Source organism: Triturus cristatus, chromosome 3_2 (assembly GCF_964204655.1).
Source record: "Triturus cristatus chromosome 3_2, aTriCri1.1, whole genome shotgun sequence".
In the NCBI taxonomy this organism is placed as follows: domain Eukaryota; kingdom Metazoa; phylum Chordata; class Amphibia; order Caudata; family Salamandridae; genus Triturus; species Triturus cristatus.
This window is the reverse complement of record NC_140584.1, coordinates 576,538,514-576,561,432: the sequence shown is the minus strand read 5'-3', so window position 1 is coordinate 576,561,432 and position 22,919 is coordinate 576,538,514. Positions and strand designations below refer to the sequence as shown.

Here is a 22,919-nt window from a genome sequence, read left to right as displayed (position 1 = left end):
CCTAATCAAAGAAAGGCAGTTTTTTGTGCATTTTCTTTTCTTTTGAGTTACTAACTTACTGATACAACTCGGATTGGTAACTAAAAAGATGATGCAGGTGTACGTATCAAAGTCTTTTTTTTGCTTAAACTACAGCCACGCTAGCCTCGCTTAAAACATTGAGAAAGCTAATAGGTCTAAAAGGCAATAGCCATTCCTTTGCCAATACAAGTTTGTGGAACATGTATGTGTAGTTCTCCTATGTCCAGGTGACACTGTGGACCTTGACCACGCACCATTGATTTCATATGTGCGGCTCTCCCGGTTTTTAGTCTAATCACCCTATTCATAATTCTTTTTCTGCAGCGTCGAGTTGAGGGCACGGCCCTGCAAAGGATTGTTGTGCGTTTGTTAAGTACGTATAAGTAGTTAAAACGCCGTCCCGAGCACAAGCCTTCCAAACTTTTCGCTTTACCCTTAAAACATCCTGAAGCATATAATCGAATTTTACATTTTCCACTTATATAAGCTACATGTTTAAAATGTCAATGGACGTGACTCAAGATGAATAAATGAAAAGAACGACGGTGCGTCTACGTGACCAAACGAAGCTCGTTAAGTACGGAAAGCTACTACTAAAATTCACCAACCAAAATAACTCGTAAGCCCCTTCACCGGAGGTTAAAGCACTCTCAATGAGTCATCATCAGACATGTAAAATTGGACACAAGCACGTGACCCGGAAGACATTCCTTGCAGTCATATGACTGGGGTCCGCTGATTTTTCCATTTACTTGGGTTCGTTTTAATCGTTTTCAATTCCCATCCCAATATTTCATACTCCCTTCCGCTTACCCATCCCGTGCCAAAGCACTAGTGGAATGCACGAGCAGAGCCCCTTGAGTCCGAAACCAGCTAAGAACAGAAGCCACAGCGACGCCATCTCCAGTAATCAGTAGACGATACACTTCCGGATCACGTGGCTGTGATGTCACCCCTAATTGAGGCAGCCTGGTGGGGGTGAGAATTTAACCTCTTTGACACGCTCTAAATATGCTGTGTCACGCATACATACCAAGCCTTCCAAATTAGGCTTTAAGCAAAAACAAAAAAAAAGATTTTACCTTTGCCCCATCTAAAAACTCTTCCACTCAAATGCTATTTAATTTGTAAATTAATTTCGTGAACAATGGACAGCGAAGTGGTATTTATCGGGTGTGATAAATATCACCCCTCATGAGTTTTTGTCGGAATACGATATTTTGTTGTTTTCTCCCACCGAAATCCACGTTTCTGTAAATATCTGGTTCTTTTTCCTGTGATAAATATTGGAAGGTTTAAAATTGCGATATGTGCTACATACGTGCCAATATTTTAGAAGAGGAAACTGGGACATTTGTTTAAAATAACCAGGAGAATGTATTTCTCCCATTGACTTTTATTGCAGTAGAGGCAATTTAAGGTGTGAGATAGCCAATATATATACATTTTAGGCAGGGCTTTAAGTGGGCCGGGGCTCACCGGGTCTGAGCACCAGCAGTTTTTTTAAGGGGGCCTCGAAACTGGTCTCTATCTGGCTCTGTTTTGTGCCCTGGCACAGGCGGTCCGTTTTTTAGGTCTCGTGACGTCAGCAGCGCCTAGTGCTTTATGCCAGGTGGAGCTGTAACCAGCACTCAAGGGAAGCTTACTAAAGGCCAGGCGGCGCTGTAACCAGCACGTGAAGGAAGCTTGCTTTATGCCAGGTGGCGCTGTAACCAGCACGTAAAGGAAGCTTGCTTTATGCCAGGTGGTGTTGATTCCAGTAAATTCATTGATATGCCAGTTTTGAGGGGCTGTATTCAGAGACAATTTGTATTTTAGGATATGTGTACTCTGACCTTTCTACAGAGAGCAGAAAAAAAGTGCTCATGCGACTTGATCCTTAACTGGTGTAAGTGGCAGATAAGGTGTGAGGAGCCACCTCAAATGGTCATCTGTTTGGAGAAAAGTTAGTCAAAGGATAACCATCCTCATCAACTTTATTGTTTCAGCTTACAGATGTATGCCACACATATACAACACAAATTTGGTTATAAAAACACATGAATAAAAACATGTACAAAGTAGTGCAATACCATAAGGTTATTATTTTTCAATTACAGTAATCAGGCCAGACGTGCACTTCCATAAGTTGAATAAAAATCCTCTTAGATTATTGTGCAAAAATAAACTTGATGATTAAGTGCACGGGCTTCCCAATACCCACAATACTGCAAATGGTCCAAAAGATTGCTTTCGGTATGAGCTGCTAACACTTAGCTTTAAGAATAATTGAAAAAACTAGTAAAAATTCTACCTTCAGAGATGCCTATCAAATTAAAATGTATACATTGAACTGTAATTTAAAAATGCTAGATTTACTGCCTTGAGCTGGTGTGAGTGGCTCATAGAGTGCTAAAGCTGAACTTATTAAAGTGATGTATAGGCATAAACCAATCTAAAGCTAGGGAGTGTGATTAAATTAATGCCAGACAAAACCTCTGGCACAAAGTTCCACACGTAGAAATATGCAGATGACTCATAGAATGATTGTACTAGATTCTATTACAAAAGGGGGTGTAGATGCAGTACCTCCCATATCTAAAAGAGCGAAATTAAATTGATGGTATGCACAGCAAGCCTCCTCCATGTTCCATAGTTGACTGCACCTAACATGGCATCTTGCGCCACATTTATTAAGTGATGACAAAGCACGATACCAAGAGGGTAATTATCAGCTTTATCAGGGATCTAATACCACCTATGGAATAATTCATGGAGACTAGTATGTTTGAGGGAAGATGTTTAGCGGCCTTTCATGCAGCATAAATATGTGAGACTACCTGGTTGAAAATTAGTTTGATGTTGGTATGCATGAAAAAGGTTAGTGCATCCTTGTAGTTTCTAATGTTGTTACCGTTACAAGGGGGCGAAGATACCTCCACCTTGCCTGCAGCAGGATGGTCCAAAGTAACAAAAAATGTGAAATAGATTCTTCACCCCCCAAAATCAAAGCTACAGGCAGCTGTGCTCCGCGGTGCATCTGTCGAATACTTAGTGTATAACCTTACTGGCAATGTTCTTAAGCAGAATCTTATATACAATGATCTTTTTATTTCTAGAAATAACTGGTCCAAGCAATGATCGTAAGCACGAAAAGGGATAAAAACCTGGGAGCGCATCACTAGATTGCCACTCAAGTGTACATAGTTTATCACAAAACTTGAACCTGTTTCACCTCTTGATCCATATCCGATGACAGGTTCTCATCATGGAAATTTGTTGCAGACACCAGTTTGTCTGGGCATCCCAAGTCTCGTTCATTCCGCTACAGCAATGGCCTGACAACAGATTCAAATGCTGTTTTGAGGTCAATAGATGCCATGTATAACCTTAGGTTCCTTATATATGTGTATATCAGATTTATTTTATACAATCGCATTGCTTGATCAATTGTGCCTTGGTCTTTTCTAAAGCCTGCTTGGAATGATGAAATGATCTCATTGTCCATGGCCCAGTCTTCCAGGTGGGTAACAGTTTAGTGTAGATCTTTCCGACTCCATCGAGCATGAAATAGGTTGGTAGTTGGCAGGGTCATTCCACTGTTTACCCGTCTGGTTTTTGTCAGAGCAGGCAGAAGGAGAACATGATCTACTGGGGTCAAATCCCAGCAGAGCTCAAACTTTAAGTCAATTTTTTAAAATCTAACAGGAGTATGGTTCTTTGGGCAGAGACGCAGGAGGGTTTACCTCCTTGTGCCCTCTAGGGGGGTTGAGTGTGGGTGATTCAGAGCTGTGGAAAAGGTCAGAGAGCCAGAGGATGTTAAATAGTTTAATGGTATATCAGCAAACCGTTTTTAACTGAGAAAGTTGGGTGCAGACTAGCCCTATTTCTATGGCAGAGAATAACTTAGACCCCTGGATTGTGCAGACAATGCAGGGGTAAGAGTTCTATTCCCAAGCGACTGAATTGGTGTATCCTTCGCTCAATGCTTTTTCCAAAGCAGAAAGAGCCCTTGTCTCTAAAGAGGTCAGAGATCTTCTGAGAAATGGTGCAACAGAAAGAGTCCAGGGCTCAGCACAGGGTTTTCTGAGCATTTGTTTCAGGTAAGTAAAGAGTAGGAAGGTTTCCATCCTGTTATAAATTTGAGGTTGTTTAACGGCTTTGTATGTTACAGTCACTTTAAAGTGGTAAGTGTTCACTCCCAAAGGGATTGATTGCGTCCTACTGGTGGACTGGATGGTGAAAATAGACTTGAACGACACCTACCTGTCAGCTCCAATTCACCCCCAATCACAGATACTTCTTTCAGTTCTAGTAGGGCCTAAAAAAATATTCAGTTCACAGCGCTCCCATTCTACCTGTTGTCTGTCCCTTGGTGCTTCTTGAAACTCCTGATGCCTGTGTTAGCGCTGTTCATGTCTTGGGGGATTTGTGTCATACTGAATCTGGACGATATGTTGATTATGTCTCAGAGCAAGATTTGGTTGCAATCTCAGACAGTTTGGGTAATTCCTTTGTTACAGAGGGTTGGGTCTCAAATAAATCAAAATAATTAGTTGCCAATTCCGACTGTTATGATTCAATTTCTGGGTTTTGTTATTGACTCTCAGGAGGCCTCTCTTTACCTCCCAAGGCAGAAAATCAAGGTCAGAAATAAAGTGATTCTGCCAGTCTTAATGAAGGAAAGTACTAGGACAGAAAAGTCCAGCGCACATGCTTAAGCTATGCTTGCCCATAACCAAACATAGCTACTGAGGATTCAAATACCTCAGCAGCTTGTGCACTCTGGGTAGGGGCACACACACGGGGGCCATGGTGAAGTCTGAGGGCTATCCACCTCATACATTTCTGTAAAGAGAAGAGGGTCCTCCCAACAGCACAATAAGATGAAGATCCTCTTCAGGTCCCAGCACAGGGTGATGGCCATCACAGCGCAGCACCATGGAGTTGACCCTCACTCTTCACTGCAGCCCTCAACTGCCATAAGTGGGTTCCAGACTACGTACATACACCTGGTCAGTATGGCGGTCCAATCTGGCCTGCTACCCCCACCTGTCATACGGGATCACTACAGCACACACGGGTAGCAAACCGATTGATTTGGTGTAAATCTGTTCAGTAGTTTTTGAGAAATCTAAGGCTCAATAAATGTGTATATTTCACGCCACAGAGGAATCACGAGCTGAACAAGGTGTTGAGATTGACTGGCTGCAACCTGAAGCAAAGGTAGTGGCCACAATCTTAGGAATCAGGGACTCGGTCCACGAGTCTTACAAACTAAAACAAAGTTAGGTATAAGGGACAAGGTAGAGGCACTCGGACCCACTGGGCCTTGTGTGGGGGCAAATTATCTTAAAAATGTTTTTGGAATTTCCGTGGATCTGCAGGTTCCCCGCGAAACCCAGCGCAACACCCCTGTGGTTCTGCGGTGGATCCAGAGCAAATCCGCATGGGTGTCACTCTGAACGTCGCCATGGATCCACAGATCCATGGAACCTCCCTCAAAAAATAAACAAGCATTTGCAATGCAATAGGTCTCGCATTTGCGAGAGTTTAAGCTATTGGCATTGTAAATGACAATGCCTTTATTTATCTGTTTTCTGAACCAACACAGAAATAAAAGGCAAAGCCACAGGGCTCCTCGCTAAGTCCAATGCTATTTAATATCTATGTAACGGACCTAGCGAGGGTAATAAAGGCCCATGGGCTGCGACTTACATCATACGCAGATGACACCCAACTGGTTCTGGCAATCCACAAGGATGGCCCAGTGGTTGCAGCTAATTTTCAAAGGGCCATGCTTGCTGTCAGTACCTGGATGTCCTCCAACTGTCTGAGGCTTAACTCGGACAAAACCGAGGTTATGACCTTCGGTAAACTCTCCCCGGATTGGTCCTCTGCCTGGTGGCCTAACCAGCTGGGCTCTCCACCTGTCCCAGTTGAAAAGGCCAGAAACCTGGGAGTTATTTTCGACAGCAAGCTCTCATTCAACCTTCATGTCAACAAGGTTGTGTCATCTGCGTTCTTTATTCTAAAGAAAATTAGGAAAATACTGCCTTACCTTCCCACCTCAGCTGGGAAGACCCTGGTCTCCACCCTTGTGTTTTCCAAAATCGATTACGGGAATGTCCTCTTCTTAAATACCCAGAAACGCGTTCTATCTAAGCTGCAGTCCATTCAGAATGCGGCTGCAAGAATTCTTCTTGATATCCCTCGCCGCCAGCCAATCTCCCCAGCCATTCGTCACCTACATTGGCTAAGAGTAGAGAGCCGTATTAAATTTAAGGCCCTCTGCATTGCCTATAAGGCAGTGCATGGCGTTGGCCCAAGGTTTCTGACTGAAGCGTTCCAGTTGTATAGTCCTAAGAGACAGCTGAGATCCGCCAACATCTGCCTGCTTCCAGTACCTCGTACAAGAACAGCAACCTGGGGAGACAGACGCTTCCTGGTTGCCACACCCAAGCTCTGGAACCTTTTGCCACTCGCCATAAAAACTGCCCCCAATCTGATAAGCTTTCGTAGGCTCTTAAAGACATGGCTGTTTAACCAGTAATCCTGCGACTCAGTCTCTCCTTTTGTCATCTGCGCCGAGACACCTCCGGGTATTTGTTTGCGCAATAAAAATTTCGAAAATAAAATAAATAAATACATTTAAAATGCCAATAGCTCAAACTCTGACAAACGCGAGACCTATTGCTTTGCAAATGATTGTTCATTCGGAGGTCAAGCGGGGAGAGGAGGTTCACTGATGTTTCCAGTGCCAGCACTGTGCCTACTTGTAGGCAATGTCGGATGTGGACTGAGTTTTCTTACATGTATGGTTATTGGCGATTCTGTGGTGAGGTTCGTATTTATTATGCTTGTTCTGTGGTAGGCACGGGGAGATTAAGTGATTTACCCAGAATCACAGAATGCTTGAACCGTCGCCGAGTCGAACCCGGTTCCCCAGCATCAAAGTCAGCAGCTTTGGCGGTAGTGTCACATCCTCTATTAACATTCCGGGAAGGCTGCCTCTGACGGAATGCAGCACAGCTACCTGCCTCGCTTCTCCTCCAAGCTCATTTCTAAGCAGCAGCACAGGCATGCGCGCTGGGTTTCAGAGGATAATCCTGGTGCCTTTCCAGGGGCAATTTGGCTTAGAGCACCAGTTACCTCTGTAAGGGCAATCATCGGGTTATCATCCACTACTCCAGGGGTATTCTTAATTACATTAGAGAAGTCTGGCTGCGGAGAGTGACCTATATTGTTCGTTACACTAGCCTTGGGCTTTGCTCTCGAGAAGAGGGACTCAAAGTGATCCCTCCACACATTTGCCCCTAGGTTTGGCTCTATTGCTGGTTTTTCTTCAGGGCAACCCGTATTCACCACATTCCAAAAAGACTTCATGTCCCGGGATCCCAGGGAACTGCTAAGGGTTACCCACTTTCCCACTCTTTTTTTGCCTCCACAGTGCTTGTTCGATAGGCCGCTCTGCAGATTTTAATCAACGATCTATTTTTTGCCTTAATGGCAGAGACCAGAGCTGTTTTGGCCTTTCGGCATTTTCCATTAAACCATGGATGACGAGGTATTCTATTCTTGTTAACTTTTTTTATTGGGAAGAAAAAGTCGGCCATAGTGGCTGATAGCTTAGTATGATTTAAAGCAACCTTCAATAACTCAATAACTCAAATTGTGTATTGTCGGCCGAGACAGATTGAATAGAGTCCATGAGGAATGGGATAACCTTTTGATACAGGGCGCCTAACTTTTCCTGAGATTTACTCAATTCCGCCCATCGGACTCTCTTCCTACAATTAGTGATAGTCAATCTGCCATCAGCAGGTGTAGCCAAATTGTCTGTACACTCAGGGGTTAGTATGAGTAGTTCTATGACTAGTGCATTGTGGTCACTATCGTGGCGCGGCACAATCTTAAAATCAACGACCCTGTGCCATGATGCTATACTAACCAGTATGTAATCGATTAAGGAGCCTTGTCCGATTCTGTTAAACGTCTGCTTACCAGGGGAGTCAGACTTGGTTCTGCCATTACATGCCCTCAACAAATGTTTTAATACCAAAGAATTCATCTATAGTACCAGGGGAGTCCATGCTCTTACTAACGGACAAGTTGTGTCTGGTACGGCCCAATGTAGATCTTCTTCACACGGGTTGCTGGTTTGGTATATGTGGCATAGCCTAGTTTGGAAAGATCCCCCCTTACCCATGTTTCTTGCAACATGCAGATTTCGTGTTGTTCAATAAAGCTCCCCCCAGTCAGGACTATCCATCTTGGGGGCAAGGCCGGCCACGTTCCAAGAAATAACTTGCAGCCCCGATAGACCTGGCTAGTTATTATTAGACATACATTCTGTGGACGGGGGGGGGGGGGGGCCTGATCTCTCCTGTGCACAAACCTAATTTCTGGGGAGACTCACAGTTGGAGACGCAGGATTTGTTGTGGATTTTAGTCCCATCGGGTTCTAACTTGTTACTTCTAGCTGTCCCACCCTGCCTCCCACTGGGCTCACCCTCTTCTACTATCATGCACTGGTCTGTGATCACCTCTGCTTGGTGTGTGTTTTCCTCCACCCTGCACCTCTTGGGTGCAAGTCAATCCACTCCCTCAAGGACCCCGAACCTATTGGTTGTAGGGATGGCGAAGAGTAGTAGAATCCCAAGGTATCTATTTGGTAATTTTGATTAATTGATCTCCCTTCCCATTCATCTCTACAATGTTGTGGGACCCATGGGGGATAAAAATAACCCAGCAGGACAGCTCTTCTAGTCCCCTCCTGACTCCCGTCGTCCCTGGTTAGAATTGCTTGGGCGATTGATGGATTTCTAAAATTAATAACTGCACAGTCTCCCTGTAAAACCTTGGGTCTCCAACCCACCCAACCTACTCGACGGGTCGTTAGGATTTCTCCAGCATCCTCATATCGGAATTGCCTGTTGTTGGCTAACCAGAACATGCATGTATTCTTTAGTTCCTGGTGCGATTCCTTTTGCCCCCTCCCAAGCTCAGGGATGCCTGTCAAGATAACAACGTAGGGGGTTGAGGCTGGTGGTAAATTAAATGCACGGTGGTGGATTAAGGATTTCAGCAATTTTTAATGGATCCTACCCTCTCCTGCGGTCGTTTTTCTTGCTGGGGGCCACTGTTCTGTGGAGGGACAGACGCTAAATTTGCCCTGCTAGGCTGCAGTACACTGCCTTGCTTGATCAGTAACAGTGGAGGGTGGGGGGCTAGTTTGGGATGAGAACCATGGCAGCCTTACTAGTATTGTGAGTGGCTTGTATTACATTTCTACTGCCCATTCCTTCTCTTCTATTAGTGACCCCTATCCTGGCCTCTAGCAGCATGGTCAGCTTATCAACCCTTTCTATCAACATTTTAAGTTCATCCTTTACAATGGCCCTAACTTGATATTGTAAATCCACCACTAGATTTGTAACCCATGCCGGTTGTTCCTTACCCCTTTCAGCTCTACTGGACAAACACCCTTCCCTACTGTCTTTATTGTCCATAATTTCTTCTGTTACTTTCTTCTTTTTTGCCCCTGTTTTCGTTGGAGCTTTCAGTTTTCCCCTCTTCACTTGGCGCGGGGGAATCGCTTCCATGTGTGGTTCAGCATTGGGCGTGTCATCTGTAGATATCGGGCCCTAGGGGTGGTACTAATCAATGGCCGGAGGCTTGTGAAGTTTGTGATGTGTCCTGATCTGTAAAGGGGAGGTCCAAATTTGGAGTGAGTGATAGCCGTTCAATTTCAGTTGCCACCACTCCTATAGCTCTCTCCAGCATCCTATCAATGGAGGTGGGTTGGATTAAAGGTTTGGGTTTGGGGGGAACTGGTTGTTTCTTATCAATACAGGTTCGCTTGCCCATTTTTTTAGATTCTTTTCCAATTGCTTAAATGCTACCGTTTTTATGGGTTCACCGCTGATGTTCTAAAAGGTAATCCAAGTGGGTCCCTGGTTTTATTAAGGCCATGTATCAAGTAGTCCAGAGAGGATCCAAGTACAGTCAATGGATCACTGACCTGGAGCCAAGTGGCGTCCTGAAGACAAATCTAGTTCTTTGACAAGAGCCATGGGGTTTTTTAGTTTAATTTTTTAAAAGCGCCTCTTGGCGCGTCCTTCGGTCTATCCCGGCATCCCTGCCGCAAAGCACGCTGGGAGGTGTAGTTCCCTACCACCCAGCAGCGATGATGGTGGAGGGCAGGGACTGCGGCGGTTGCGGTGTGAGTGGCAGTCACACGGGCTCTGTGTGCTCTCCCAGGTGCTGGCTGTGTTTGGCCATGAGCGTTTTCTAAACGGCCTCCTGGCGTGTCCTCCGGTCTATCGCGGCGTGCCTGCCGCAAAGCACGCTGGGAGGTGTAGTTCCCTACCTCCCAGCAGAAATGATGGTAGAAGCAGGGGCTGCGGCAGTTGTGGTGTGAGTTGCAGTCACACGGGCTCTCCCGACAGCTGAGGGGAATTCGTAAGAGTCCAGCTATTTCTCAATCTGTTTTCACCAGAAGCAAAAAGTTAAAGTATTTCTGACAACTGCATAGGAATTTCAAGTTCACTCGTGTTTCATCTCGCAAATTTTCCTACCAAGGTACTTTTACTTAGCTTTTCATCGTTTTTCAGCGGAACTTGTCACAGTCCTTCAGCAGTTTCCACAGACCACGGTGACCACTTCATTTATTTTATGTTATTATTTTCTTAGGGCATTTACACACCTCATTTTAGCAGAGTGTCACTAACTTCTAATGTACCATGCCCTGTACATCTTGCTGTTCTACATTTCATCCATGCTCAAAATGTGTACTTTATAGTGTTTTTTTTAACAGTTATATTTATTATTATATTTTATTTCTCTACATATTGCTTTATAAGTTTATTTTATTTGCATGTCTGTTCATCACATCATTTCTGATACACCCACTTCTAATGCCCATGTTGCATTTTACAATTCTAATTCGTACTGTGTGGGTACCTTCCACTCAACCTGAGGGAAATTTCACTGCCTCCCTAATGCCCATGCCGCATTTTACATTTTTTTTTCTTTGTACTGTGTGGGTACCTCCCACACCTTCCACTCAATTTGAGTGAAATTTTACTGCTTTATGTGGTCCTCCTCCACATCTGTATCACTTTTTCATGTAGCACATCGTGCCGTGCGCCACTTCCGCACACCTTTCACCCCAACTTTCTGTGGGGATTTTCATTGTTCAAGGTAACTTTACATTACGGTGCTTATTTACATTATGTTAATTTTACTTACTTTACAGTGCCTTCTTTCTAAACCCCCTGTGGTAGAATTTCCCTAAGGCATGTGTCACGATAGCCTACACGCTATTTATTTGATCCCTTTTCATGGGATCTAAGACAATTTGTATTTTCACCCTACATGGTACCTGTATGTGATTTTAAATTTTTCAACTGTCTAGTGGATTTCTTTTCAAAAATCCACCTAGGTGTACCTCACACACCTCCCTTACGCCTTTAAAGTGCTTTTCCTTTCTTTCTTCTGCACTTACTGTTCTTTTCCATTTCCTTTCTGCTTGCCACCTCCACAATGGTCTGGCCAACCAGTGTGTCCTGGTGGTGATTAGTATGTCAACTTCTTTTTCATGTTTTTGCGCTTCTATTGCCGCGCAAACTTCTTCCTTCATCTCCTTGCGTGTTTTTTCCTTACATCACTCTTCCCTTTACAATTTCGTCTTAATCACATCTGTTATCTCCGTTAAAGGGGGAAGAAGGGTTGTGTTCCTTTTCTATCCATGCTTTGCTTTCATTTTTCATACTTCAGTACTTTTCTCAGTGCTTTTCTTTTAAAAGGTTCAAAATGTATTACCCATTCATTACATGTTTAAAAAACTTATCATTATCTCTTTACATGTTTTAAAATGTATTCTTTATCACATCTATTCAAGATTTATTCATCTTATTCTTTGATCGTAACCTTTTGTTGTGCCTCTTTGAAGTCTCTTTTCTCATTGCAAAGAAGGGAGAAGATGTAGTATGCTGCTCAGCCAGGTTGCGTGAATGTTGGGATGATTTAGTCAGTTGCTGTATGTGCTGAGCAGAGCACAGACTGCTTCTGGTGGGGCTTTTCTTTATTACTACTTAAATAAATACCATCTATGAATTTACAAAGAATGGACTACCCTCACTGTCTGTTCTGTAGGCAGAAGTGCCAAAAGTCTTTGGCAATCTCCGCTAGCAGACGAGACCGAGTCCCGCAATAGCAGTAAGATGGTAACAGTTCCTTATGAATAGAGAAAGAGAGACTCAGACAGCCAATTAGGCTTTAGAAGAATGTGCAGTGTCTCCAAGTGGGTTAGAGTGTGCCGAGAAAGAGTGAAGGTACTCCTGTGTGGATCTAGAAGTGCCCTCACACACCCTAACAGGTGTATAGCATCATCATTGGGCTGGTGCTCCTCGTGGGGGTGGCGCTGCAGTCCCTCACGGGCCCGTTTGACGGGGCTCTTTGTCGGAGATCTTCAAGGAGTTTGCCGCATTTGTGCATGGGGGTGTGTGGGGCTAAGTGAAAGTAGTGTAGAGAGTGAGGTCTAAAAAGAGCCCAAGGACACTTACAATTTATTAAGGATGTCCTAGGGGTCTAGGTTAAAATATATCACGGGGATGGAGAAGCAATCTCAGTTGCCTGTGTGAGAGGGGAAAATGAAACAAATAGAATCCCTCTTCTCTCACCCATGTGGTGGATAGTGTGAGTGTGTCAAGGGGTCGACATGTTTCGCGCCATAAATAGTCCCTAATGGATCTGGGGGCGTTTCATCAGGACCAAAAGAGTAAAGTATGTCAAATGGGAGTCGGGAAAGAGACACCCTATAAACCCATGAGTCCTAAATATAGGAGATATTGTTGAAAAGATAGATAAGAGACACGTCGTCTTTGCGTGTCCCTTGTTGCGGCCTATAGAGGAGACAAAAAACACATAGGGGGTGGGAGAGAAGGGAACAAGAACACAATACAAGGCCGTTAATAACAGTCTCAAGTAATGTGGATAATTAATCTCTGCATGCTTGTGTGTCCCGCCCAACTTGTTGACATAACGAACCGCTGACACGTTGTCCATGCGGAGAAGGATGCAACAATTCGTCTGACTGGGCGATAGGCACAGAATCGCAAACGAACCCGCCAGAAGTTCTAAGCAATTGATGTGGAGACTCAACTCCTCCGGAGACCAGCGGCCGCCCATGGACACTGGACCGCACCGGGCTCCCCAACCCCATCGACTGGCATCGGACACGATCACCACCTCCGGAGTTGTGCCGAATAGGGCTCGACCATTCCACGATTCCATATGTTCCAGCCACCACAACATCTCCAGCCTCCCTTCCTCGGAGAGAGGAATCTGATCGGAATATTTGAGCCGTTCTGGAGATGCCGTATCTTGAGCCTTTGAAGTGCTCGGTAATGAAGGGGACCCGGGAAAATCGCTTGAACAGAAGCAGCTAACAACCCGACGACCCGGGCTACAGACCTCAAGGACACAGTCTGCTTGCTCAAAATCAACCTCAACTCTCTCTTGATGGATCTGATCTTCTGATGCGGCAAGAGGAGTTGACAAGTGAGGGAGTTGACAAGAAAACCTAGAAACTCGAGAGACTGAGAAGGAATCAACGCAGACTTCTGAGGGTTGATCAAGAAACCCAGATTCTGTATCAGATCTATGGTCCAAGCAAGGTGCTGTGAGACAAGGCGAGGACACTGACCCATTATGAGGATATCGTCTAGATAAATTATGAGCCAAATGCCCCCGGGCTCGCAGAACTTCGACTACAGGCCTCAGAAGTTTTGTGAAGCACCAAGGTGCTGACGAGAGGCCGAAAGGAAGGGCTTGGTATTCGTACCAGACTCCCTGCCATTGGAACTGCAGAAAACGGCGATGCGGTTTGTAAATGGGCACTGACAGATAGGCATCTTTCAGATCGAGGCGGACCATCCAGTCCCCTTCCTGCAGAAGATCGCGAAGAAGATGGATCCCCTCCATCTTGAGGTGACGATATACAACCCATCCATTGAACTCCTTGAGATTTAAAACAAGCCGTGATCCACCCCCCTTCTTCTGAACTAGAAAGACGTTGCTGACAAAACCGCGAGGGTGACAAGAAGTCTGCACTATGGCTCCTTTTTGAAGAAGAGACTCGATCTTGCTGGAAATGAAGTCGGTCTTGATGGGAAAAAAGCATGGGGCGAGGGGGAAGAGTTTGAGAGGGGGTCCGAAAGAATTCTATCTTGTAACCTAGTACTGTATCCAGGATCCAAGCATCCTGCGAGATTCCTCGCCAATTGGCGAGAAAAAACTGGATGCGGCCCCCCAACTGAACCTCTGACAAAGGAATCAGGCTCACCTGAAGGTGCGGCATCACGGTGACCTCCTTGGTTGTCTCCATAGCGTCCTTTTCTGTTGGTGTTGCGGGACCCACGGGTGGGGTAAAAAGAAGCTGAGGAACTGGAGTCTTGAAATTTTCCACGATGGGAAGAATATCCACCCTGGGCGCCTTGTTGATAACCGCGGCTGAAAGACCGCCCCCGATGTCGTCCGGCCAAAAACCGGGCGAAAGGCCCGTTTCAAGGAGCCTTGCTCCTTGTCAAGGCCACTGAAATTAGCCACAAATTTAGTAAGCTCCTTCAGAAAAGGCTGTCCAAAAAGAAGGCCCTGCGCCAAAGGGCCTGACTCTGAATTAGACAACTCCGCCAATTTGGGATCAAGTTTTAAAAGGATGGAACGACGACGCTCAGAGGACATGGCGCAATTGGCGTAGCCAAATTGACATATGGCGCATTGGGCCCATCCAATGAGATCATCCGGATTAATGATTTGGCCCGAGGCCTTAGATTTGTATCCTAAATCCAGAATTTTTGTTAAAGGACCTGTCAAATCCAAAAGTTTGTCCTGACAGGACCGCCATGCACGATCAATACCCTTTTTAGGGTCCTTTGTATATTTTTTTAAGTAGGTTAGCATGGATGGATCCACTTCAGGAGTGTCCGCGACTTTATCTGCTAAATCCGGTCTGGGACATTCCGAACGCAATCGCGCTCTAACCTCCTTATCAAAGGCTTGACGCAGATGTGATTGTACATACTCTGCAACCTCGGTAGAGGGAAGCCAAGAAGAGGAATTAGGGTGGACAATGGCGGTGGGTTCAAAATTAAGTAAGGTAGGATGGGAGGGTGCATCGACAAAACGTTCCTTGCGGAGCTTCTTAGCTGTTGGAGGTGAAACCTCCGGCTCCGACGTCGTATCAGGGGAGGAATTGCCATCATCCCTGATAGGCGAGCTGGAAGGAGTATCCCTGGAAGAGGTGCCATAAGAGTGGTCCGTATGGAAGGTTTTGGCCAATTTTGCAAAATCTGAAAAATGAGGGTTTTTTTTTTAACTTTTACCTCCAGAGGAGGAACGAGAAGAAGAAGACCCAGAAAACCAGCCTTGTTGCCTGGCATAATTACATAATGCCGTTTTAAGGATTCAATAGCCCTGACCATAGCTCATGCTCAAACGACCCAGAAGGGTCCTCCTCAAAGTAATCCTCCTCTTCGTAATAGTCAGACATAATGGCACAATAAAGTGACTGATAAAACCCACCAGAGGAACAAAAGAGGAGCAAATATGCACTGTTTGTGGAAAACACAAGAAAAAACTGTGTGTATAGACAGTGATATTAGAAAGGGGGAGTGGCAAAAACCCCTGGCAAGCCACAGCAACACAACCTCACTTGTGTGGAAAATATATTTTCAAATGTGGAGGGAGGGCTTGCCTAAATACACCACTCTAGGCAAAGCCTATGCAAGAGTTTACAGCCCAAGGTAATATTATGTGCCCTTGAGCATCAGGAGAGGGTGGCAGTCACTGGTGGGTATTTTGAGCTGAATAGCGCTGCTCCCGCGCTCCCTCAACCCGAAAAACGGCAAAATCAGGAAAAATAACATTTAAAATGGCCGCCTCGCATGCGTGGAACGACCAGGAAGTGAAAGCCAAAAAGAGGACTACGCGTCGGACCGACGCGCGTCCTCACCCTTGTCTCCCTCTCCACAAAGTAATACACATGGGCGCAGAGCGCCCAGCGAAGGAGGCAACGAGCACTCCCAAGGAAGAAACGAAGCGGAAAACACCACAACAGAAATGAGGAAATACCGGCAGATTAGAAGCCGGGCCAGAACCAAAGCGTCCCCCAACCACGAGGAAGAGCAGAAACAGGCAGCAAATAGACGCGCGAACAGTGGGTGCGCGTCACAGTATGAAAAACAGCAAAGCGCGTGACGCGCTGAAAAGATACAGGCAAGCAATTCAAATAACAGAAACAAAATAGAAGTAATAAGTAATACACTTAACTGGCTGCAGAGCAGCAAAGAAAGAGGATGTAGTATTCTCTTGTGCTCCATATATAGGGGTCTACTCTATGGTTGTCATGTGATACCCTCTAGGTTTATGGGTATTGTAGTTCATATTTGTGTTTTTTACTTTTTCTGATTGGCTGCTGAGATTTTCAGTAAATGAGAAGCATAATCGGAGCCTCCGGTCCTGACATAGAATTAAGGCCGGGGGAGAGCCACAATGGCAGCGCGTCCTCCGATTGATTATCTCTGTGTAATGTGTGTGTGATGTAAAATAATCTGACATCCTACACTGTTATAGGTGGCGCTATATAAGTAAATACATCTGAGAGTGGTTATGGAGACTTTAGGGGGCACTGTAAAAGGGTGGTAGTAACGGAGCCCGTGGAGGGCGCCAACAAACACTGTCGCACTTGGAACCATCAGCGCTAAAGCCAGCCCTGTTTGTGGGAACTATGTTTGGGTACGTTTTCTAGGGTATGCATGCATTCCTGCAAATATGGAAGATTTCGAAAAAAAACGAGGGAACCCTAATTTGTCCATAAACTTTGCATTAAAAGAAGGACATTTTAAGCAGGAGATGAAAATAGTTGTTTTAGTTGTAAAAACTATTGCCCCTTCCAAATGCGTTAGCACCAACGAGTTCAAGAGTAGAGTTGGATTCTTGCATCAAGGTGATTACTGGTTTATAGGGATAGGTCGGTTTTGTAGGCTTACGTTGGATGAGGTGTTCAGCGGGCAGGTCTTCGGACTAATAATGTCCCTGTTCATGAACCGGGGTTTGATCTGATCTACTGAGTCCACCTCACCCCGCCTCCTAGGCGTCACTGCTTTCTTCTTTCCTCCGCTTGTACTTCCGGTGCTCCCTCCCAACTGCTAACCTCCAAAGACCTCCCCCCTCCAGGCCCCTCCCCTCCTAAGCCAATGCTATCCAATTGGCATGTAGAATCGTGATTACGTTTCAGGACGTTTTCGACCTGTCCAATAGAGCAGCTCTGTCGGTTGGCCCCACCCTCCAAGAGCCTTTATATGGCACGTGTAGCCGGCCGCCCGTTCTCTGCACATCCGCCCGCGGCGCCTCCAGACCTGAGAGCAGCGCAGCCCGATCCGGGAGGTGAGGCCTAGTCGTGCGCGTATTTTTTATTTTTGCCGATCGTTATGGTTGACGTGTGCCAGCGAAAAAAATATCTTCTTACTCGGGGTCTGTGGTATTTATTTGTGTAAAGTGTAACCGATTGTGGACAGCTGGTAACCGGTAGAATAGGCCTTTCTTATAGGGTTTGTTGATCACTGTCGTGAAGATGCGATCTTCGAATGGTGGGAATATTTTCGCACTTGTTCAATCGGAAAGGGAATGTGTATATACCATAGTTAAGTGCTGCTGGATTTTAAGCGAGGGCAGATGCTGGTTCAGCAGCTGTTAAATATTAGACTTTGCTTCCTATCTATTGAACTTTCTGATCTGGATAAACGGGAGTAAATGTGTATTTGCCATTTAACAGATTTTTGGCCGAAAGCGGCGACTCCCATGTAGGTTCCTATTCTCACAAAGGCGTAATGGCGGAGGAGCTCCGAATACTGGCCTCAATTTAGTTTGGCAGAACGAATGCGCAACCGAGATCTAGTCTGTGCTACTGGGATACGATTCCCGAGCCGGAACGGCGCATGCCTTTACGTCGTGCGTGGGGAGAATTGGTTGGATAGTTGCACGTCGAAAGGGTGGTGTGCGTCAGGCAGTGGTTCGACGGGGGACCTTCTAGAAAAGCAACGAGACCTCGCTTTAAATAGGGTGGAGGCGCAGTCGCGTGTACTGGGCCATGCCGCGTCTCGCCGCCCGGGGGAGCCTCGTTCCCTGACACGTGGTCTACAACGTTCCGGCTCCCAAGCAGATGTAGAATGAATGACGTGTGATCGGCGCACAACGTAATTATCGGTTGCCTTAACCTATCTTGACTAGTTATGTAAATTAGCTATTTTCTCGCGTTTCGTCTTTGTGCAACGCCTTATGGATGTCTTTCCGCTAAGCACACTAAATGCGAACGACCGAACCTTCAATACTACTAAATAAATGCTTTTTGTCCACGTTTGATACGGTGTTACGCATTCTAATAAAGCTCGCCTTCTGTCTTTTTCTCTAGACACCAGCACAGTACTCTGCCGCAATGGGAAAGGAAAAGATCCACATTAACATCGTGGTTATCGGCCATGTGGACTCCGGCAAGTCCACCACCACCGGCCACCTCATCTACAAGTGTGGGGGCATCGATAAGAGAACCATCGAAAAGTTCGAGAAGGAGGCAGCCGAGGTAAGCGATGTTAAAGAAGCCCTGTCCCCATTTAAGTAACTTTTTTCTTTGCAGAGACACCCACGCGAGAACCTAAGGGTGTTGGCTTTGGCACGCTTGTCAACTCACTGACGTGTGCATGGCTTAACAGCCCAAATGTGCGCTCCGTTGTCGGCTATTACGTGCTTTGAGTCGAAATGGTCTTTTTCGCGGTTGACTGCATTTCTCTTAATTTGATGTCAAAGGTTTCTGTGAGGCTGTGTGTTCTACGGTAGTTTTACTAGCAGCCATGTTTAGATACCACACATGGAATTGGGAAGATAAGTTATCATTTATCTTTTGTAACGTTGAGAGCAACATTAGGTGTTCGTGAGAGTATGGGAAATGTTGCAGAAAGTTATGACCATGGTATGTTAAGCTTGCGGTAAGTCTACCTCTATGTAATGCCTTTGTATATAATTTTAGATGGGCAAAGGATCTTTCAAGTACGCCTGGGTGTTGGATAAGCTCAAGGCGGAGAGGGAACGTGGTATCACAATCGACATCTCCCTCTGGAAGTTCGAGACTGCCAAGTATTACATCACCATCATCGATGCCCCCGGGCACAGGGATTTCATCAAGAACATGATCACCGGCACCTCGCAGGTACGAGACTTATAATGGGAGACAGCTTTTATTTTCCATCTTGCACCCTGTGACCAACCTTCGGTTGGTAACCTCTTCCATTCGATTTTGGAAGGCTTGAACAGTTTTTACTAATTTAGTGTTGCCTTAAAGACAAACGTATGCTCTTAAACTATTCCTTCATATTATTCTCTGGTTTCATACCGGAGGCCAATGAGTTCTTTCCTTGTCTGGGAGGGAACTTTTTTGCATTAAATGACTTTTATCCTCTGTGGGTTATAGATTAACGCATGGTTTCTTGGCTGGAGTTGAAATGTCTCGTTACGGTTTTGTAACTGCTCCGCCTTCTTCTCAGGCTGACTGTGCGGTGCTGATTGTTGCTGGCGGCGTGGGTGAGTTTGAAGCTGGTATTTCCAAGAACGGACAGACCCGCGAGCACGCCCTTCTGGCCTACACCCTGGGGGTGAAGCAGCTGATCATTGGTGTGAACAAGATGGACTCCACCGAACCCCCCTACAGCCAGAAGCGTTTCGAAGAAATCACCAAGGAAGTCAGCACCTACATCAAGAAAATCGGTTACAACCCAGCCACAGTGGCATTTGTGCCAATCTCCGGCTGGCATGGGGACAACATGCTCGAGCCCAGCACTAACGTGAGTTTCCTGGTCGCAGGGGGAGTGGGGGGCTGTTGGACTTTGGACGGCCATAATGTAGTCTGGAGCTCCAGGACAGCGATTAGCTAGCTTCGCAGGTGTAGTAATGGGTTGGTTTTTCTGTAATGTTTTACCTCTGTATTGACTTGGCGTAGGTGCTAGTTGCTGGGGCACCAATAGTACAGACTGAGGGCCGGTTAGGATATTTGTTACTCTAGGGCAAAGCCAGGTGGCACTTAACCGGAGTACTGCATGACTAATTTATCTGGGCCCATTTCAACACATTGTCTTGTTTAGATGGCCTGGTTTAAGGGCTGGAAGGTTGATCGTAAGGAGGGATCCGCCGCTGGGGTCACCCTGCTCGAAGCCCTAGACTCAATCATCCCGCCTACCCGTCCCACCGACAAGCCCCTGCGTCTGCCCCTGCAGGACGTCTACAAGATAGGAGGTGAGTGGCGGGTGCTGAATAAGTGGTAAATACAGCAGATAGTTAAACTGCACCCCAGGCCTTGAATATAACTTAAAAATCTCCTTACAATTTTGTTTGCAGGTATTGGCACAGTCCCAGTGGGCCGTGTGGAAACTGGTATCATTAAGGCTGGCATGGTGGTGACCTTTGCCCCCAGTAACGTAACCACTGAAGTCAAGTCTGTGGAGATGCACCACGAGGCGCTGGTGGAGGCTCTCCCAGGTGATAATGTTGGCTTCAACGTGAAGAACGTGTCTGTGAAAGATATCCGAAGAGGGAATGTAGCCGGTGACAGCAAAAACGATCCTCCGATGGAGGCTGGTAGCTTCACAGCTCAGGTGAGTTGAGTGTTGCGTTTAATCTTACGCTAGAGTATAGTGCCTACTACAGATGTGCTCATAAGTTAAGCCAGCTAGGTCTGCTCCGTGCCATGTGCATTGCTAGTTCTATCCAGTATTTTGTTACCCTAAATAAGACTATGTAGCCTTCTCTGTGTCTGCCCAATCTGTTGGAGCAATGTCCATATGCCAAACGAGATCAAGCAGTACCCAGCTGTATTTAATTGGGTGTGCCCGGTTTTTAAGAGGGCGAATTGGGTTGCCTGCCATGGTAAAATTGCGTATGTATGACTAGTAAAAACGTGTTTATCTTCTAGGTCATTATTCTGAATCACCCTGGCCAGATCAGCCAGGGATACGCCCCTGTGTTGGATTGCCACACCGCTCACATTGCCTGCAAATTCGCTGAGCTGAAGGAAAAAATCGACAGACGATCTGGCAAGAAGCTTGAAGATAGCCCCAAAGCACTCAAGTCTGGAGATGCAGCCATTGTGGACATGATTCCAGGCAAACCCATGTGTGTGGAGAGCTTCTCCAACTACCCTCCTCTTGGTGAGTCACGCTTCTTTTAAAGATACGCAGGGTTGGTACGTCAATTACAGTGATCTTCCTGCACCCTATTTAGAACTCTTGCCGACATTCAGTGGATTTGGCAACACTAGTACTTAATAACGCACAGGCATCCTTGAGCCGTCACTGGGGTCTGTGGGGGTTTCGATGTACACCGGCCCAGTCACTACTAATTGCTGTAGATTTTCCTCTGACTTAATTATGGTCCCTTTCCTTTCAGGTCGTTTTGCTGTCCGCGACATGAGGCAGACGGTAGCTGTCGGAGTTATCAAGGCGGTTGAGAAGAAGGCTGCCAGTGCTGGCAAAGTCACCAAGTCCGCAATCAAGGCCTCTGGCAAGAAGTAGCGCCAGCCACACCCAGCTGCCCTAATGGCACTGGGTATCCAGAATCCTCTGGTCTCGGATCGCCACCTGCACTCTATGATCAGGGACTGGTTACTGAGCATTAGGGTCCATCACAAGAGCCTCCGCAGGAAAGGGAGGCTGGACTTGGCGCTTGTTCTGATGTTCTAATATTTTGTGACTTACATTCTGGTTATTCCCCGTCTGTGATTTCTGAATAAAATATTGGCACAACTCCATCTGGTCTTAAACAATTCCATTTTAAAATAAGGTACATTTGCTTAGTGTGAATTAGTAACTACGGTCAAAGGTACCTTATGTCCGAACTTACTATGGTAGTAATATTGCCTAGGGGAGGGGTATTGTGACTTATGCCAACACTCGAGAGGCGAGTTAATATCGGACCTGCCCAAGCTAATCTTTACTATCGCTCTTAAAAATGGTCCGAGACTAACCGGTTTTCTTTAAAACTTTATCTTGGAGACTGCCCTCACTTGCTGTACAGTAGCATGTAATTTCTGATTTTTCTGATTTCCCTACTTCCTGGGAGTAATCATTTGACAGTTTGTGAAGCTAGAAATGCGCATAGCTTAAACTCTTGATACTCTAGTGTTGAACCACCTCGGCGCTGTTAGATTTTACCGCATTTATTGGGATTGGCTCAGCTCTCCTGCAAGTTTAGAAGTTGTCTCAAGCTTTGTATTCTTTTGGTTGAAGCAAAATAAAAAACCCATTAACTGACCAAGCCCATAGGACCCTAGTCATCTGTACCATGACCAGCACATGTCGAGGCAGATTTAACTCTTATGCCATTTTGAAGTAGGCTGAGTGACCAGTTGAAGCAGGGGAGAAGATATTGGCATATCTTAAATTTGGACAGATGCACAGTATAAGTGCTAATCTCCCCCAGGAAGTGATGCGTGGATGTGGGTAGGGTTGCCCGTGGGAAGATTATCTTCATTGTTTCAAGCTCTTCACCCATAAACTAATCTGGTGAGTGGCTATCAGCCCGAGTGCTGCTGCATCCCGAGGAAGATGAGCACACCCAAAAGGATAGGACTCTGCACTGCACCCATGGAGATAAAACTAAAAGGGATGGACCTGCTCCCACTTGATCCCAGGATAGAACAGACCTCCAAGGACTAGTGGGCCTGCGGTTTGTTATAGCAAAATATGTAAGGTGCCTTAACAAAATTTAGCTGACCAGTTGGAACAGATTTTGCTCTTGACCCTGGTAGTGGCCACGAAGTCATAACTTGCTAAACCTTACTCTAAAGCTTGAAACCCAGATGTATCTTTCGT

The 22,919-nt window shown here is 45.9% G+C and overlaps 2 protein-coding genes across 4 annotated transcripts in view; one reads left to right on the top strand and one right to left on the bottom strand.

Moving 5' to 3' along the window:
- The window catches only part of PPT1 (palmitoyl-protein thioesterase 1), a 142,076-nt gene extending 124,891 nt beyond the window's left edge, over positions 1 to 17,185 (bottom strand). Inside the window, exon 1 of one of the 3 annotated variants that reach the window (XM_085648329.1) lies at positions 17,055 to 17,185. Coding sequence is in view for 1 of the 3 variants with exons in the window: in XM_085648327.1 (XP_085504453.1) it covers positions 835 to 922 (88 nt within the window). In the remaining 2 variants the exon portion in view is untranslated. Of the gene's footprint in view, positions 1 to 629; positions 714 to 834; positions 992 to 17,054 lie in introns of those variants that run through there. The other 2 variants (XM_085648327.1, XM_085648328.1) reach the window with 2 other exon arrangements.
- A 1,271-nt stretch (positions 17,186 to 18,456) lies between these two features.
- On the top strand, positions 18,457 to 21,851 carry LOC146857726 (elongation factor 1-alpha, oocyte form). Its single transcript, XM_085648326.1, has 7 exons — positions 18,457 to 18,643; positions 19,088 to 19,267; positions 19,602 to 19,898; positions 20,196 to 20,346; positions 20,449 to 20,705; positions 21,023 to 21,257; positions 21,496 to 21,851. Exons 1-7 carry the CDS (start codon positions 18,500 to 18,502, stop codon positions 21,618 to 21,620), a joined length of 1,389 nt encoding a protein of 462 aa, XP_085504452.1. The 5' UTR covers positions 18,457 to 18,499; the 3' UTR covers positions 21,621 to 21,851.
- Positions 21,852 to 22,919: the final 1,068 nt, after the last annotated feature.

Excerpts from the sequence above, each read along its gene's own strand:
- LOC146857726 (XM_085648326.1), top strand. The coding sequence starts at position 18,500 with ATGGGAAAGGAAAAGATCCACATTAACATCGTGGTTATCGGCCATGTG. Across the intron at positions 18,644-19,087 it reads TCGAGAAGGAGGCAGCCGAG|ATGGGCAAAGGATCTTTCAA; the intron begins GTAAGCGATGTT and ends ATATAATTTTAG. Across the intron at positions 20,347-20,448 it reads GGACGTCTACAAGATAGGAG|GTATTGGCACAGTCCCAGTG; the intron begins GTGAGTGGCGGG and ends TTTTGTTTGCAG.